The sequence below is a fragment of the Glycine max genome, chromosome 1, assembly GCF_000004515.6.
Source record: "Glycine max cultivar Williams 82 chromosome 1, Glycine_max_v4.0, whole genome shotgun sequence".
Lineage (NCBI taxonomy): Eukaryota > Viridiplantae > Streptophyta > Magnoliopsida > Fabales > Fabaceae > Glycine > Glycine max.
The window spans coordinates 45,296,282-45,314,227 of NC_016088.4; the positions used below are offsets into that span (position 1 = coordinate 45,296,282).

At 35.0% G+C, this 17,946-nt stretch overlaps 1 protein-coding gene and 1 non-coding gene across 2 annotated transcripts; one reads left to right on the forward strand and one right to left on the reverse strand.

The window, feature by feature from the left end:
* Positions 1–5,432: 5,432 nt before the first annotated feature.
* Positions 5,433–7,210, forward strand: LOC100815296 (protein FLX-like 3). The gene is made up of 3 exons (XM_026123757.2): positions 5,433–5,584; positions 6,259–6,609; positions 6,738–7,210. Exons 1-3 carry the CDS (start codon positions 5,433–5,435, stop codon positions 6,943–6,945), a joined length of 711 nt encoding a protein of 236 aa, XP_025979542.2. The 3' UTR covers positions 6,946–7,210.
* Positions 7,211–10,268: 3,058 nt separating this feature from the next.
* On the reverse strand, positions 10,269–11,523 carry LOC100815828 (uncharacterized; the record flags this gene model as incomplete). Its single annotated transcript, XR_003267916.2, has 1 exon — positions 10,269–11,523. It is a non-coding gene; the product is annotated as an uncharacterized protein (transcript).
* Positions 11,524–17,946: the final 6,423 nt, after the last annotated feature.

The window sequence follows — 17,946 nt, forward strand, 5'->3', positions numbered from 1 at the left end:
GAAGTTATAGAGACAAAAATTCTAGCCATGGCAACAAGTCCGACTTTTCAACTCCAGACTCAGGTTATTTCCAGGGAAGTTGAAGTCAAAGTGGTTAGAGCCATTTGTGATCAAAGAAGTAAGACCCCATGGAGTTGTGGAATTGGTGGACCCTACAGTAGACACCCTTGAGAAAGGAAGGATCATCAACGGACAACGCTTAACAATTTACAATGGAGGCCAGTTAGAAAGATTAACAAGTGTTGTCTACTTGAACGATCCATAAAAGGAAGAAGTATCTTAATAAAATCATTGCTAGACATAGAGTGATTGCATTATGCCCATGCATCAAGCAAGCATCTAAAATTAGAACTTCATGCATTTTATCTATTCAATCTTTGCAAAGACATTTGGGAGATAGATAGGTAAGATAGGCTTGTCATTGTGAGACATCAGGGGCAAGTATTCTAATAGATTTGGGTGGGAAAAATTCACCTAATTGATAGAGAAAAATCTTAATTAATACATCTTAGGAAAATAAGATATGCTAGGTCCTAACATTCCTATCTCATTGAATTCCCTTTTATTTCCTTTTGTTTTCTATTAATATCTATTATTTAGTTACTGTTCTTTTAAATTCATCTTTTATACCTCATCTTATCTTGTCCTCTTATAAATTGGAAATTATCCAACACAAGTACAAAACAAATCCCTGTGGAAATCGACACTTGGACTTCCGAGTCTTTACTACTTGGACATTTGGTACACTTTCCAAACAGTTAAAAGGAAGAACAACATCTAGCTAAAGACGATAAATTAGGTGCTTACAAGGAGGCAACCCAACATTTTTGTTAATTTTTGTTTTTCATTTGTTGAAAAAAAAAAACCCAACAGTGTATATAATGATTTCAGGGGTGCAAAAAGCAAAAAAAATGCTGGGCTCACTTTGCAACGCACTAAGCACATATCTGCGCGCATATGGCGGGACACGTGCTAAGCCAGACATCCTCGCTAAGCGCATAGGTAAATTTAAATTTAAATTTTGGAGGGAATACCAAGGGACATTGCCCTTGGTGCGCTTAGCGGCCATTGTTCACTAAGCGCAAATGTCATAACTGCTGGCTGTGTTCAAAACTGCCCAACCCTCCAACTTCCAACCCTTTCTTCCTTTTAATCTTTTTTTTTTCATACACATTCTTCCACCTTCTAAAGTTTTCTAGCTCAAGCTTTTGTCTCCTCTCCTCTCATTTCTTTTCCCCTCACTCAAATTAACTTTCCTTCACGCAAAGCTCACAGTTTTAAGGTACACTAATTTCTTTTGGTTGTGTTCATTGTGTTCTTCTTCGCAGGTACCAACTCGCTAAGCCTCGCTTTAGGCTTAGCGAGAACGAGCAATCTAGATGGGACAATGGATGATTTGGATTGAACTCGCTAAGCGCGACGCAACGTGCTGAGTGAGTTCTTAGCTGCTGACGAACTTGGTCAGGCGCACTAAGAGGGCAAGCTTGCGCTCAGAGTACCCATGAGGCATGACAAACCTGCTAAGCACCACACAACGTGCTAAGTGCACTCATGAAGACAGAACAACTCGCTTTGCGCACGGCTCGTGCTAAGCGAGACTGTAGTGCTAAGCCTAGAGACTCAAGATTAGGCGCTAAGTGCGTGCTTGCGGCTTAGCGCTAGATTTTTTTATTTTATTTAGTTATTTAATTCTTTTACTATTTGTACCACTGTTTTAACTAAATCCAGTCTTATTTTTATTTTTTTCAGATGGCCTCACCGAAACGCCTAGCATTGCCCACACAAGGAGGGGAATCCACTTGGGATTCCTCTCGCTTCACTTCTGAGACAGCTTGGCACAAATATCAACACAATGTTCACCTCCGAAACATTCTACCAGATAGGAACATAGAGCTCTCCGCAAGCATGTTTGATGAATTTTACGGAGATCTCCAACGGAGACAGTGGCACTGGGTACTCACCAAACTCCCGGAGAAGCAGATTAACATTGCTCTGGTAAAAGAATTCTACTGAACATCTATGAACCAGAGTACGACACTCCAAAATACTATAAGGTGCAGGGGCATGTCATCAGGTTTGATGCAGAGACGATCAACGACTTCCTTGACACCCCAGTCACCCTTGCTGATAGAGAGGAATATCCGACGTACTCTCAGTACTTACCATCATGGTAGCATTATGCACACCCGAAGGAGGGTTCGTCCTGAACGCTGACGAAGCCCTATGGAAGCTGTTGTGGAAGGATTTCACTACGCTCGCTCAAACATGGAGCGCACTTTCTTACTTTAACCTTGCCCTTATCTCTCACACTTCTGATCTTAATGTTGACAGGGCAAGGCTGATATATGGCTTGGTGATGAAGATGGACATGGACTTGAGCAACTTCATTTCAGGTCAAATCACAAAAAAAGCCCAATCCAACACTTCTTACTTGGGGTTTCCAGTGTTGATCGCAGCGTTGTGTGACGCTTAGGGGATCGTTTTTGACACCCTGATCTTTGAGTCACTAAGTCCTGTGATTAACTTAGCATACATAATGAAAAATTGATGGAACCCCGCCGATCTATCCATCACCTTCCCAGGGCCCCATCGTGCCTGAGCCAGAGCCGCAACACCAAACGCCCCGCCTCCAGCACAACCTCCTCCACCACCTATCGCACGCCGCCAGCCGCCATCCACCTCAGTCTCGATGGACCTGCATACTCAGATACTTTAGTCCATCTACCAGGGCCAGCAGGTCATTGTCCAGGGTCTTTACAGACTCTCTGTGCACCTGGGGATGGACCCACCACTAACGACCCCAGAGGCCTTCATCCAACAGGTTGCTTGGCTAGGAGTCCAGCCCTCTACTGATGGGGGGGGGGGGGTGAGCCCTCTAAGGCCAGAGTTGAGGATGATATCATGACAGATTTGGCGACGGCTGATTGAGGCCCATGGCCAGACTTGGGTTGAAGAAGCAAGGTTTTATTTTTATGTTTTATTTTTTAAGAACTTGGTCTATAAATAAATGTTATTTAAATTCAGTTATTATATCTTTTTTTTTATTTGTTTTCTCTCGAATAATTGCATGATATTTATGAAGTCACTGTTGCTAAGGCTTTTTCTGAAAGGACTCAAACACTTGAATTGTTGCATACCAATTTTGTGAAAATGCTGGTTCCATGAAGGCGGGCATCAGTTCAAGTAGTGGAGTATGAATCACAACAAAGAGAGAAAAGGTTAGCCTGTTTGAAAGAAAGCATGGTACGGTAAGCCAACAACTTTGTCTTATCCAGATGAGTTGTGTGAAACTTATTTGTGAGAGAACAACTGCTTTTAATTTCCTGATTTTGCATCATTCTTAGACTGTTAGATTAATTACATGAGGTGGAAATGATCAAGACCCTGTTTCTTTTTATTTTTCAACCACTTAGCCAAAAAGCCAACCTTTGATAAAAAAAATTCCCCTAGCACCTTATTTGAGCCAAAAATGATAATCATGTTTTTGTAAAACCCCTAAGCCTATTTTAATTATCTCCTACCTTGTTTTAGGGTTTAAGAGAGTATAAGGGTTTTAGTCATGATATGCCCGTAATTTGGGGGAGGGCTAGGGTAAAGATTTTCTTAGGAAGGTAAAACAGCACACAATAAGGCACCCTAAAAAATCATTTGAGCCCAAAGTTTTTTTCTATATAAAAAAAAGGGAATAACAAGGGCAGGAAATAATAGGTGTCATAAGTGCTGTGAGAACTATAAATTGAGGCTGAAAACCAAATAAGCCTAGGCTGAATGAATAAAAGTTTTGCTAGGATAAATGCTCTTTTATAACCCTAATTTTTGAAATAAAAAAAAACCATAATTTCTTTGATTAGCTAGGCCACATTACAAGCCAATAAAAGTCCTTAGTGATCCACCAAGTATAAGCAAGATAACTTTAACTGAGGTGAAGTGCAAAATCGGGAACATTAATTGTAGGTCATAGAAATTTTAAACACTCATCCAAGACACTTGTGCGCAGAGAGAAACACTAAAGCCTTGTGAGGAAAAGTAAGGCAAGCCGACCTGATTTTGTTTATGCTTTCATTGCAAGATCATGGCAAATGCAAGAAGGTCTAGCTGAGGGAATTTGAAAAATTACAGCTATTGAAAATGTTGGAGTATTCAGAGTCTGCTCTCTTTTTTATTTTTGCTTGGGGATAAGCAAAGTTCTTAATTTGGGGGATTTTGATAACTGCTAAATATGAGTTTTTTTTATAATGAAAATATCTTTAAAAAAGATTATTTAGCAGTTATTCATGCTTAATTGTTAATAATTGATATTTTTCTTATTTTTGGGTTGCAAATATGAAAAAGAGGGATTAAAAGCCAAAAAGATGCAAAAATAGAAAATATTTGAAAAAAGGCCTAGCTCAAGACGCGATCAGCGTGAAAACAAGCACTAACGCTAAGCGAGGAAGAGGCGCGCTAAGCACGAATACAGGCACTCGCGCTAAGTGCGAATACAAGCATCTGCGCTAAGTGAGCAGACCACGCTAAGCGCAAGTTCGTAGACCCAAGTCCACTCCAACAATTATAAAAAGAGAGTCAAGCCAAGGAGAAAAGATACACCGAGTTTCAGAGCACTCTAATATACACCTAAAGCCTGAGAATTCTCCCTTAGGGAATTCTTCCATTATTTTTATTCCCTTTTTCCATCCCTTCTTTTCCATCAGTTTCTAAACCCATTTTCAAGTGTAAGGCCCCTTATGGCTATGAGAGGCTAAACCCTTAGTTAGGACCTGACAAGCCTAAAAAGCTAAAAGATGTATTGTATACTTCATATCTATTAATGCAAACAAGTGTTTTCTTTCCTATTATCCTTTCTTGCTTTTAATTTCATGTATCATTCATCCTTGCATCATCTTTGGGGGTTGGGTGTTCGACAGAGGGTAATCCTTAATAGAAATACAAGGAAGACTTTACATGCATCAGTTTTAAGAATTAGTCGTTTGATAGAGGGTAATTTCTAATAAAACTAAAAGGAAGGGGAATCTTAATAAAATCATTGCTACACATAGAGTGATTGCATTATGCCCATGCATCAAACAAACATCTAGAATTAAGGCATGTTAGGTTCTAACATTCCCATATCATTGAATTCTCTTTTATTTCCTTTTGTTTTCTATTAATATCTATTATTTAGTTACTGTTCTTTTAAGTTCATCTTTTACACCTCATCTTATCTTGTTCTCTTATAAATTGGAAATTATCCAACACAAGTACAAAACAAAGTCCCTGTGAAAATCAACACTTGAACTTCTGAGTCTTTACTACTTGGACATTTCACACACTTGCCAAACAGTTAACATGGATACTGAGAGTTGAAGACTCTTTAGATTTAGAAGACTCTATGCATGCTAAGAGTTGAAGATTCTTTAGATTTAATGAGAGTTGAAGACTCAATGGATACGAAGATGGTTGAAGATTCTTTAGATTTAGAGATAGTTGAAGACTCTATTGATGCTGAGAGAGTTGGAGACTCTTTAGATTTAGAGAGAGTTGAATACTCTTTGGATGAAATTGCTAATACTCTACCTATGTCTTTTAGATCAAAGAGGGAAGAGAGGTAAATGCAAAAAGTAATTAGGGACATGTTAAAGATTTATCTTCCATATATTTATTGAAGTTTATGAATTTGTTTGCTTAAATTAATTTTATAATTTGTATTAATTTATTTATTGAAATCGCTTTTTTAAATACAAGAAAAGTGAAACATTACATAGGAATAACCACAAGCTTGGTTTTAGATTGATTTCTTTGGTTGTTTTCTTGTAACTTTTGTAATATTTTATTTGTTGTGGATTATATTGATATGTTTGTAACTAAATTTAAATAAGATTTAAGTAATTTTTTTTAAAAATAATTTGAATAAAAATAATAATTAATCATCAATATTAGATTATACCATAATTTTCTCACGAATAAGATGTTTCCTTCCCCGCAAACGAGCGCCAAACATATTGACAAAAACGAAAGCAAAATTTAAAACCAAGAAAAGAATTCCCCATGTTACCAATAATTTTCATTTCCACATTCTCATTCCCGCAACTCTTCTTTCCTCCACAAGAACCACGAGCTTGTTCGATTGTTCAGTTCCACTGTTATGTTTCTTTGGATTTCTTCATTCAATTTCTTTTGATTTCTCCCTTTGTTTTCTTTCGAAACCCTACATTGTTCGTACTTGCTGTCAGGGGGTTGGAAGCAGAGTTGGTAATGTTCTTACTTGCTCAATCCTACGAGGTTGATAGATGATCGAATGGCATTGCAGCGAGACCTTGCGGCTTCGAAGGAGGAGCTTCATTGCATGAATATGGCCATTGGTGACATTCGCTCCGACCATGAGATGCATTCGAGGGAGCTTGTTGACAAAGGCATGAATATGGAGGCTGACCTCAGGGCAAATGAGCCCTTGAAGAATGAATTAATTCAACTGCGAGCTGAGGTTCAGAAACTTAACAGTCTCAAACAAGATCTCACAACGAAGGTTCAGACACTTACTCAAGATGTTTCAATTTTACAAGCAAAGAATCAACAAATTCCTATGATGAGGGCTGAGATTGATGGCCTGTACCAAGAGCTAATACGTGCCAGGTGTGTGGCTCAATTGCTGACAGGGTTTCCATTTTTTTACCGTCAAGCTCTTTCGTGATAGCCTGATAGGCATTTTCGCATTTGTACAGTTAAACACTTAAGCTGATGATGTCTTTTTTGTTTTCTAGAACCATGGTGGATTATGAAAAGAAGGCAAACATAGAGTTCATGGAACAGAGGCAGTCAATGGAGAAAAATTTGGTTTCCATGACCCGGGAAGTTGAGAAATTACGTGCCGAGCTTGCTAGTGTTGATGGAAGACATTGGGCTGTTGGTATGTCAGGTATGACTTGTTTGGTGTATTGTTCTTTTGCAGAATTTATTATCCTTCAATAGATAACTCCTTGTGCTATCTAAGATTGATAAATGATAACTATGACAGACTAATCTTTCTCTATGCCTCATGGCCTGAAGGCTGAATTCGGTAATCATGATTGAAAAGCCAATTTGACCCATATAATTCCAATTTACTGAGATGTCATTCTTGTTTTTTTGTCCATTTTTTTCATGTTTGCTTCATTTATGAAGGTGAGCCTTTTGAATTGTTTAGAGGTCTACTATTTTCTCCCTTCGTTATTTCTATTGTATCCTCCTGTGAAGGCCTGCATGTGCACATGTGCTCCTCTGGTATATCAATGTGTTATGTGTAATGCATTGCATACAAAAATTTGTGATGGAAACAGTGGCAATAGAAGACCACTTAAAGTTCTAACTATTGATGAAGTGAACTCATCCACGGCAAAACAAATGACAATATAGGACAGCAACTGTGTGCACCTAATTGTAGTTGCTTTGGCTACAATTAAGCCTACAATTATAAAGGCCTCCATTGATCCTTAGTCGAAATAATATTTAAGCCACCTTAATTTGTTTGTCAAACCTTAGAAGAAAAAAAAGTTGTCAAACCTCTCCCTATTGGTTTATCTATTGCTCATTATTTCCTGTACTTCTCACTTTGTTGTCAATTTCATTTCAAAGTTACAATATGAACAGCCAATGTGAAATGGAGCCTCACATTTGTTTATTTCAAACTTCTATCTTAGAGAAATGAAAGCGGGATCCACCTTTCTTTTAATTTGGAATTAGACATGTACGCGTGTGATGCCTAGGTTTATAAATAATTAAAGAAATATTTAAATAAAATATTTGTTTGATAAAATAAATTTAAAAATATAATTGTCAATAATATTTTATATCATTTTCTGTTAAAGGAGATAAAAAAGTTACTTATAAATTAAGGTATTTTTTATTTATCAATATATTTATAAGGAATATTCTAAAATGGGAGGTTGATCACTCGATTAAAGTTGATTAACGTGAAGATAAAAATAAACCTTATATATAAATTTTTTAAGAACAATTTTTGTATTTATTTCTTTTTGTTGGTGACCTGTTGTTGAATTTTGTTTTCTTTGATGTGTTCCTTTTAAAACTTTGAAGTAAGATTGACCCTTCATTGGAGGATGTCAGAACAATTTGTTTATTCGCCTTCCTCCTTGATGGACTTTCTGAGATTGAATAAACTTCATTTGATGATGAAGATACATCTTTTGACTTATTGGATGCTTATAGCTTTGAACTTTTACTTAATAGATTATTTTTTCACATTTTTCTTTAATGGACTTTCTTCTTCTTTTGACGATGAAGATGCATCTTTTGACTTCTTGGATAGTTGTAGCTTTGGACTTTGACATGTGACAGTTTGTTTATTTGTTTTTTTTTCTTAATGGACTTTGTGAGATTTGATAAATTTTTTCATTAGATGATAAAGATGCACATTTTGACTTGTTGGATGTTTCTAACTTTGGACTTTGACTTATAATTAGTTCTTCAACTGACTCATCTGATGATATTTGTTGTGGTGAAGGGGGCTCTTTTTTTTTTAATAAAAATATTGATTAGTGGATGAAACTATTAATATTTTGTACAAGAAGTAAAAGTGAAAATAAATTATAAACATGGTTACCTGTTTAATTTCTTTGAGGAGAGGGTCATGCTGAATGATATTTTTTAAGATAAAAGTTATGTGATGGTATAAGTTTAGATGTTGTTGTGTTTAGAATTTATTGTGCATCTCGATTGAACATTGTGAATGTTGCTACACTAGTGTCATATGAGACTTTCAATTGTATCTTGAACCTAAAAAAGATTTTAAATTTTTTAATATTTATTTAATTATGTTATAAAAATAATTCAATATACACAAAACATTAAACCTTGTTGTTGGATACTTGGATGACTCTTTGCATTCTCTATAAGTGTATTGATTTTCTTCTTTTATAACTTTCTTTTGGCATTTCTTATATGCAACATAATTCCAACTAAATGCATTGTTGATCTCATTAATTGTTGCATGAATTGTGAACACATTATCCTATTATTTTATATATGTTAAAACTAAGAAAAATTAAAGCATTATTGAATAGTATGAATATGAAGGTATGGTAGGTTAGCATACTTGCGATTCTCATACCATCTCATGGACATTATATCTTATAAAGATCTTTTATTTTTTTACATTCTCTTGTCAAGATTAATGTTGACAGAATTTGAAGAAGATAGTTCTTTTATTTGATGTTTCTCCTTTTTTTTCTCTACAAAGTAGTTATTTAGAATAAAATTTATAATTTTTTAATTACATCAATCAAAATTTAGAATAACCAAAAAATACATGAGACAGACACATGCAGATATACAGCTTCCTATTATGGGAATTACTTTGGATCTTGGAAGACCCCTAAATTGGAAATAAAAAAGAAGAGAAGCAATACATGGATATAGATATCTTACTCCTAATGGAATTGCTTTGGAACTTGGAAGACCCCTTAAAAAGGAAATAAACAAAAAGAAAAGGCAAAAGTATTAATTGTTAATGGGGTTAGCAAATTGAGATTAGAAAGGTCTATTGGGTGATCAACGTTCAAAGCGGTTGAGCATTTTATGGTGAATTTAGTAATTATATGATCTTGAAAATGGTAATTCTATAAAGTAATTAGAATTCTGCAAAATAATTCTGAAATACTTTTGTACCCAAATCCAAGTTCGTTCCATCCACTTGTGCAACTCCAAGTTGCATATACTTAATATGCTTTATACTTCAACTTTCTCGTTTTGGATAATGATTCATTTTCATTTGCTAGCCAAGGTATGACAAGTTGCATATACTTATGTTAATATGCTTTGTACTTCAACTTTCTCGTTTTGGATAATGATTCATTTTCATTTGCTAGCCAAGCTATGATAGCCAACCTGTTTGGACTTTGGAGTTAGTTTAGGAATGGTTAACAAGAGAACAAAGGTTTATTGTCAAAATGTCATAACATATATTCAAAGCGGAACAATCGGATTCGTTCAACAATTTGCCTAACAAGGACCATGCCTAACAAGTTGCATCAATGTTTACCCCACCCTTAAAAGTTATCGCTTGTTGTTGTTCAAGTAATTTGCATTCAAATACATGTGGTATTATATCCATTTGCACAACGTTTAAGATGGAAATTCAAACTTCTTTAACAATATCTTTTGAAAATTATCAAACACAAGGTACATCTTACCATCTGATTCAAAAAATGATGTTCAAATATTACAAAAGTAAAATTCTATTTCGAAATGCATACATGACTGCAAAAAGCCTCATATATCATTGAAGGTTCTCCTCTTTATGTTCTTTTGATGTCATTATCATCGACTTGAATTGTTTGAAGAATAGGCGCTTCCATAACATTTTGCTTCCTCTCTCTTGAAAACTCAATTTCTGAGAGACTTGAATAATCATTTGACTCTTGAGACCAGATCTTATTTACAGTGTGACTGCTCCAAAATGAAGTGGACTTTGATGTAACTTGAGGGGCTTTATCTTCAGGAGGCAATGAGTTCAGTGCAGGCTTAACACAACTTTGAGTCAGTTTTTGGCAGAAAAATTTGTCATCAACTATGTCATAATATTCTGCAGTTCTTACTTCCTGTGCAAGGGAACACCAGCAACACAATAGCCACTGTATGCAATCTGTGACTGCTGGCTTCCCACAACAAAGTTTATTTGGTGGCAAATTAAATTTTCCCCTCATTTGAATCCTCCAATAGCCACCATAGAGTAAACCAAACACACAAAGCAACATACCCAATAGCCCCAGAACTACTCTCACAGGCTCATTATCAATATTGATGGTAACCGTATTCAAGATCCAAAAGGGAGCCACACAGAAGAGGAGGAAAGTTGCAATGTGGACATACTTGTTACCAAAATGAAGTTTCTCCAAATTCCTTCCAACGACACAAAAACTACAAAAGAGAGTGAGACATGCCACAGAAAGATTGTCCCTAAGATCAAATAGTCCCCCTCTCCATTGAGGTGTGTACTCAACAAGACTGATCATTTCTTGATGCAAAAGCAGTATGATTCTGTACTTCTTCATCAGTTTCATACTCTTTTCCTATAGGGCTTGCAATGCAGTTAACTCCTGCAAGTGCTGGAGCAGCAATTGCAATGGAGATGCATATACCAACCCCAACAACAGGTCTTTCAGATCTATTGAAACCCCATTTAAGGCCACAAAGTGCATACTGAGAAAAGCAATTAACATGGAGTAACACAACTACTACCATCATATGTACCCTTTCATGAGGCTTGCAAGTGCCATTCTTGCAGTATATTTTTCTTAGGAATATGATGCCCTTAGGCTTCCACCTACAAAGAAGTACAAGATGGTGGAACCGCTTTGGATGTTGGTATAGACACATGAGAGTAAATAGAGCATTGAGAAATTGATTGTTGACCTCAAACCATTAGTCCCTTTGTGACTGCTTATTAAGTATTTTGCTTAAGATTCCTGTCATGACAAGAAAAAGAATTGCTCCTGAAACAGCAACACAAATTATCCTTTGAAGAATGGCCATGTTCAAAGGATTCTTAATCCATTATCTGCAGCTTCTCCAGAGAGATGGCCAATCAATCTTGGCAAAAACACAATTAAAAGGTTTTCTCAACTTTTCCTCGGTCTTCTTCCTAAGTTTAGCAGATGGAGTAGCTAAATTAGCATGGGGTGAGAGTTTCTGCAGTTTAAAGATATTGGCAATAGATGAACATTCTGTATTTCCCTACATGATTGCTTTCATCGCTAAGTAGTTTCCTTTGGGATGATGAAGTTTGAAGAGCACTATTTACGTTAACCTTGAAACCATTTGTGTTCCCAACTAAGGCTGCATCTTGCAGACCCTCTTGCAAGCTTCCTCCAATAGGGGCATGAATCATTCTACCAGCCAATAAGGTTATAAAAGATTCTGATTTGAAGGTCGAATAATCACTTGATTATCTGCACTGAAGAAGTCACTAAAGCTCAACAATGATGAAGACTGCTTTTTAATTACTACAGGAAGAAAACTTCTAAAGCTGATTCAAATTTTCATTGAGAATGGAATCTAAAATCTTGAAAAGAAATAGCAAATTAACGTGTTAAACTATTCAGATTCTTACACTTTCTAAGTTTCATAAAAAAATGAAGCACCGTGAAATGAGGTACCAATTACAATTTGGTGCCTAGCAACATTCAATTTTAGGTTTGCTAAACGGGGTTCAGTATTTATTACTAACACAAGGACCTAAAACGTTTCTTAAAAAAAAGGAAACAATTTTTTCAAAATTAGAAATGACAATATTACTTAAAGCCATATAAATATAAAAGGATTAAAAAAATCAGCTGAAGAAACATCAACATTCTTGAATTTTCATTCAACTATAATTTACTACTTTATTTCATTATAAAATGCTCTTTCAAAATCATCATTTTCTCAAAACATTCTTAATCATTTAACTTTTCTTGTTTAATATTCCAATCCTAGTTTGGTTAGACTTAGGCATTAGGGAAGAAACTTTCACATCGAAGCCCTACATATACATGTTGTAAATTTCTGAAAATACAGTTCTACAACCAAATCATTCATACAACCATGATTATCAAACTCTTGAGTTAACTTGTTAACTTTTACAAGTTTACGAGTTCACTTGTCCTCTATGAGTTGACTCTTGAGTAAACTCTTTTTTTAGTAGACTCTGGGTAAATTCTATAAACTTAAGTAAACTCGATAAACTCTCGAATTTACCATCGAGTCAACGAGTTAGCAAGTTAAAAAAATTAGACCAAAATGTAAGTCATTTTTGATTGTTTTCTGTCTGTTTAGTATTCAACGTACCTTCATTTAGCGTGTTATTCTCAAATACAAAATTCTAACCTTTAATAATATCAAACCTTTGTTCTCTAATAACATCAAACTCTCGATGAGAATAATCTACCACTACTATAACCTCTACAAGTTATTGTTTAGTGGTGATGTATTACTAGACTTGGTTATTTAAATATTCTGAACTTTATGATTTACTGTTTTGCTTTATTATATTGTTGAAATGTTTAATTAGTATGTTATTTATAGATATTTTGTTATTATTTTTATACGAAATAGACTCTTACGAGTCTACGAGTTGAGTCTACGAGTCGAGTTTATAAAACTCTCACGAGTCTACGTAAACTCTCGAGTTTGATAACCTTGCATACAACATAAACCATGCAATGAAGTAGGCACGTGGAATACCAACCAGGACTGCTTAAAGGGATGCTCAGACTAACTTCTGCAAGAGGAGACTGTTTTGTGCTTCAATTGCTATTTTTTCGAACAACGGACTTAATGGTTTTATATCTTGCACAAGGGTATAATAGAATCACTGCACACATTAATCATTGGAATGAAATTTTTTCTCTTGCCCAACATGTATTGTTGGAAATTAAATGTACAGATAAGCCAGAGTTACAACAGCAAAAGTATTTCTGCAAATCATGAGATGAATTAAAATCATGTAATGTTTGGAGATTCCTACTTCTGTCAGTAATTCAGTATTCGAGGTTCTATATATTCTCTAAGTTAGAGTTAGCAACAGACTTGAATGTGAGTTTTGGCAGTTGCTTTGAAGTAACTTAGCACTATTTATATGAATGTTAGACTAAGAAACTTGCCATTCATGATTCATTGTAAAAAAAAATGCCAACTATATATAGTGAAAAATGAGAAAAAGGATGCATTTTAGAGAGACCGTGTTAAATGTAAGGTTGGAGAAAGGGACTGTTACCTACAGGTCCAATTCAAGTGTTCTTGCCAACAATGGTGCAAATGTTACCACTCCAATCCAGAAAAAAAGCTAGAAACAGTGAGAAATATGCTAAACGTGGTTATAAAGACGGCTATGCCAATATCATATGCATTTTCAAATTGCAACGGTGTGTGCACAGATGTTGAATTTGTTGGCAGTTGCATGAGCGGGAGTGTCTTCAAACTCTTTTTCAAAACACTAGATGGACCCCTATCCTCTCTCACTTGGCACTTTTTGTGTTTTAATTTGAGTTTAGTTGATAGGTGGCAATGTGGCATGCTGTAACGACCATGACATTGATGTCATAACATCTCACCATGTAGCAACATGCAATGTACTTAATACCAATACTTTTAGAAATGAGAAAGGTTATTTAAACCAAAGAAAAAGAGGATGTAAAAGGAAAACAAGAAAAAAAAGGTGTGAATTTTTTTTTTATATATATATCTTTTGTAAAATGATTGAAGGTAATAAGAGGGCGTGAAAGGTAAAGATGATACGTATATGAAAAGTAGAGAGATATGAGGGAACGTTTGATATGGAAGAAATTTTAGTTTCTAAAGTGTGAATTTCCGTTTTTCATATTTGCTATCTATTTTTTTAAAAAAAAATTTGGAAAAAAGTTTCTTAAGAATAATTTTTAGCTAAATTTTCCACAAACTTTTTCATGGGAAGGTGGGAATCATATTTTTTTGAGTTAAATCTTTTCTTTTATTATAATAAAAATATCATGTTATTTTTATTAAAAAATTTAATGTGGTAAACGATTAAAGTAATTGATAAAAATCACATAATTTTTTTATTCCAAGAAAATTTATCTAAATATTTCTAAAAATATTTATAATGAATCAAACAAATTTTATTCATTTAAAAAATCATGATTTATGAGAAAAAACAAATTTTCTGCCAAATGTCTCCTGAAAGTAACATTGTAATTAATAGGTTGAGAACTATACCGTGGAGACTCTTATTTATAGAGTTTATTATGTTAATCATCCCTATCTAACTTTCTAATTAACTCACTAACTTTTAACTTTTTTGTTAAGAAATTCAATAACTTTCTATAACCTCTTTAATCACCAATATGAAAATGAGATTAACAAAGCACTAGTTTTTTTGTTCCAAAAGAAAGTACTAGTTAAGTGGAAGATTCCTTGCCAGAAATATTCTAGAATGACAATGCAATGTGCACGCCCCAAGCTGGATCAAGGATGTAGATGGGAAGTTATATCTAGGGCATTTTGGGCATGCTAACTAGTGCGGCTCAAATATGATCTTACACTTGACATACTGGTGGATCATAATTCTCAAACCGCAAAAACCCACATTGATACTTTTAATGAGTACTATTTATTTTATTTCTGCGGCTTGAGAATCATCTATATTTATACAAACAAGGCCCTGACAATGACTGGCAATGACCAAAATGTCCCTACTTTGCTGAGATGTCGGCATATTAAAGTTGGTGTTTCCGCCCAAAAACGTCCCCATCATTTTATGTATTTTTTTTCCGCTTTTGTTCCAATGTGCTGTGGGCATACTTCAAATGAGTGGCTGACAGAGAGCACGTGGGATGAGAGAAGGAGAAAGAAGACATAATGGAGTGAGAGAAGGTGAAAGAAGTCACCACTAACCCTGATAGAATTAATTGCATAGCCAGACCTCGCCATTTCTTTCTTTGTCATGCGGCGATTTTGAGCTCAAAACTCCATGAGTACATGTTCATTTTCTTTGTTTCTTTACTTTACGGTTTTTATCTACTTGGTGTATACATTCTTTGTTGTAGAACATTGAGGCTCTGAATCAACATTATTGTTTCCTCTATTTTATTTGTGTCTCTTCTCTTTGCAACACAGACTAAGGCTTTTTCTTTTTCATCATTGTTCGCTTAAATCACTCCAAATATGGCTTTTCTCTCCGGCTTGAGTGTATTTTTGTTTCCCATTTCCATTCCCATTCGTATTTTGTTGTAAGAGTTGCCTGATCTTCTCATTCCCCACTATCTGCTTCAGACAGGGTATGTCCACAGTGTAAGGTAAACTGGTCTGATTCTCTTACTTCATGAACCCGTTGTTGAAAATATTTGTTTTTTTTGTTATTCTATTTCGTGTAATTGATAGTTTTGGGGCATAGTAGTGCCTCACTAAGTGTACAATGGCATTTGCTATGTTGTTGCTGTTGGTACCCCACAATAGAGAAACAAAATTGTTCTTATTGGGTATGGAGTTTTGTTCTTAAGGGGAGAGCTTATATCTGGATTGAACACATGTTATATCAGGAACTAATTTATAGCTAATTGTTTCATCGTTATAAATAAATTCTATTATATTTGTAGCAATGTCTCACAAAGAAAACATGATCTCTTAATTGCATACCAAGAAAGGGACTTGGAAGATAGCAGTATGAATCACTGATATGTGGCACATTAACAAGCACGATGGTAAACAAGCAATAGAAATGGTGTTCATGGACCAAACGGTGTGTTTGTTGATATTCCATACTGTAATTGACTACATTCATTTCGTTGCTTTCTTGCATTGATCAGTTTCATTCTTGACTCTTACAAAATGCAAAGATTGGTGCCACTCTTTGGCAAGATCTGTTTCCTGAATTTGAGGCAAAGTTGCATTGTGGTTCTACATATGTGATTCAAAACATTAAGGTTGTTGAGAATCATTCTGAATACAAAGTGAGTAGGATTCCATTTTTGGTTTACTTGGTGAAAATTACTTCTATCAAGGAGGCCAAATGTCCTGAGATTCCTCCTAATGTCAATGTTATTACTCGATTTGCTAATATTATTGCTGAGGTAGCACCGCGTGACACTTTAGTTGGTATGTGCATTAGTCAATTTGCTAGCATGGACAGTATGATAGTTTGTGAAGAATACTTACGATTGCATTGTGTTGTAATTTTTAAATAGATGTTGTTGGTGTTGTGGTCGAAGTCATTGAGCGTAAAATATTTTTGCCATTCTTTTACAAACAATTTGAGGGATAACAAGTATTGTTTCTGCCATTCTTTTCTTAGTTTTGTTTAGATATCTGCCATTTAAGGTAGCCTTCTTTTGTAATATTTAATATGTTTAATTTTATATGTTTTCGGTTATAGTGATGGTGAGATGATCATGACCATCTGGGAGGAATATGCTCTTCAGCTTAATGATGCTATAGAGAAAAATCATTTTGATAGGAAGCTATTGGTGGTTATGTTAACACTTGCTAAGATCAAAGATCCTAAAGGTCATTATCATGGAGTTTCTATTTCTTTGAGATTTGCTTCAATTCATTATATGATTGCGTTTTACATGTAACTATAATATTATTGCCAGACAAGTATCCTCTTAGTGTCCAAAATATCAAGCATAGGTCGAAGTCGTATGTCAACATTGATATAGCAGAAATTTGAGATTTCTATAATAGGTACCAAAGCACTTTATTATCGGAACACTTAGATTTGACCTTGATATTTTGTTGCATCTTCATAAAACAAAAATTTGGTAATGTTGATAAATGCATATTAGATGTAGGTATGCCATTCTATGCTGGCAGACTATCAGATCAAGAAAGTGTTTCTCAATCATAATATAGCCAATATTCCCAATGAAGCTCTATGGACAAGTTCTTGCATAATGCTCAAATGGTGAGGTTAGGTGAAATAAGCAGGCTGAGATAGGTAACAGGTTTAATTTCAAATTAATCAATGTCATATTTGAATAAGTGTTTTGAACATTTCATTGCATCTACTAGCATTTCATTCATTTCTATTTTTCATGTGCTGATTTAGGACTTTTACTGTTTGACCGTTGGTACGCTGGATGAAGTAATGATTGATACACCATGGAGCTATGATAGTTGTCCCTACTGTACTACCACATTTGATCCATTGAAATATGGTTCCACTTGTTGTTTGTGCCAGAACCAAGTTACTGACGGTTCCAAGGTAACTTATATGTCTCCCCAAATTTCCAAGAAACTAAATTCCAATGACTTATTTTGTATATTATTTGAGTGTGTACTAAAAGGGAAATAATTGTCTTAGGTATAAGTTAGTTCTGAAATTGGAACAAAATAGGGAAAAGACCAACTTCCATTTTTGGGATAGAGCATGTATCAAAATCTTTGGCAAAAGTGTCGATCGGTGTCGCCAAGAGTTGATTGCAGTATGTGGATTACAAAGTTAATATGTTTTCCGAATTA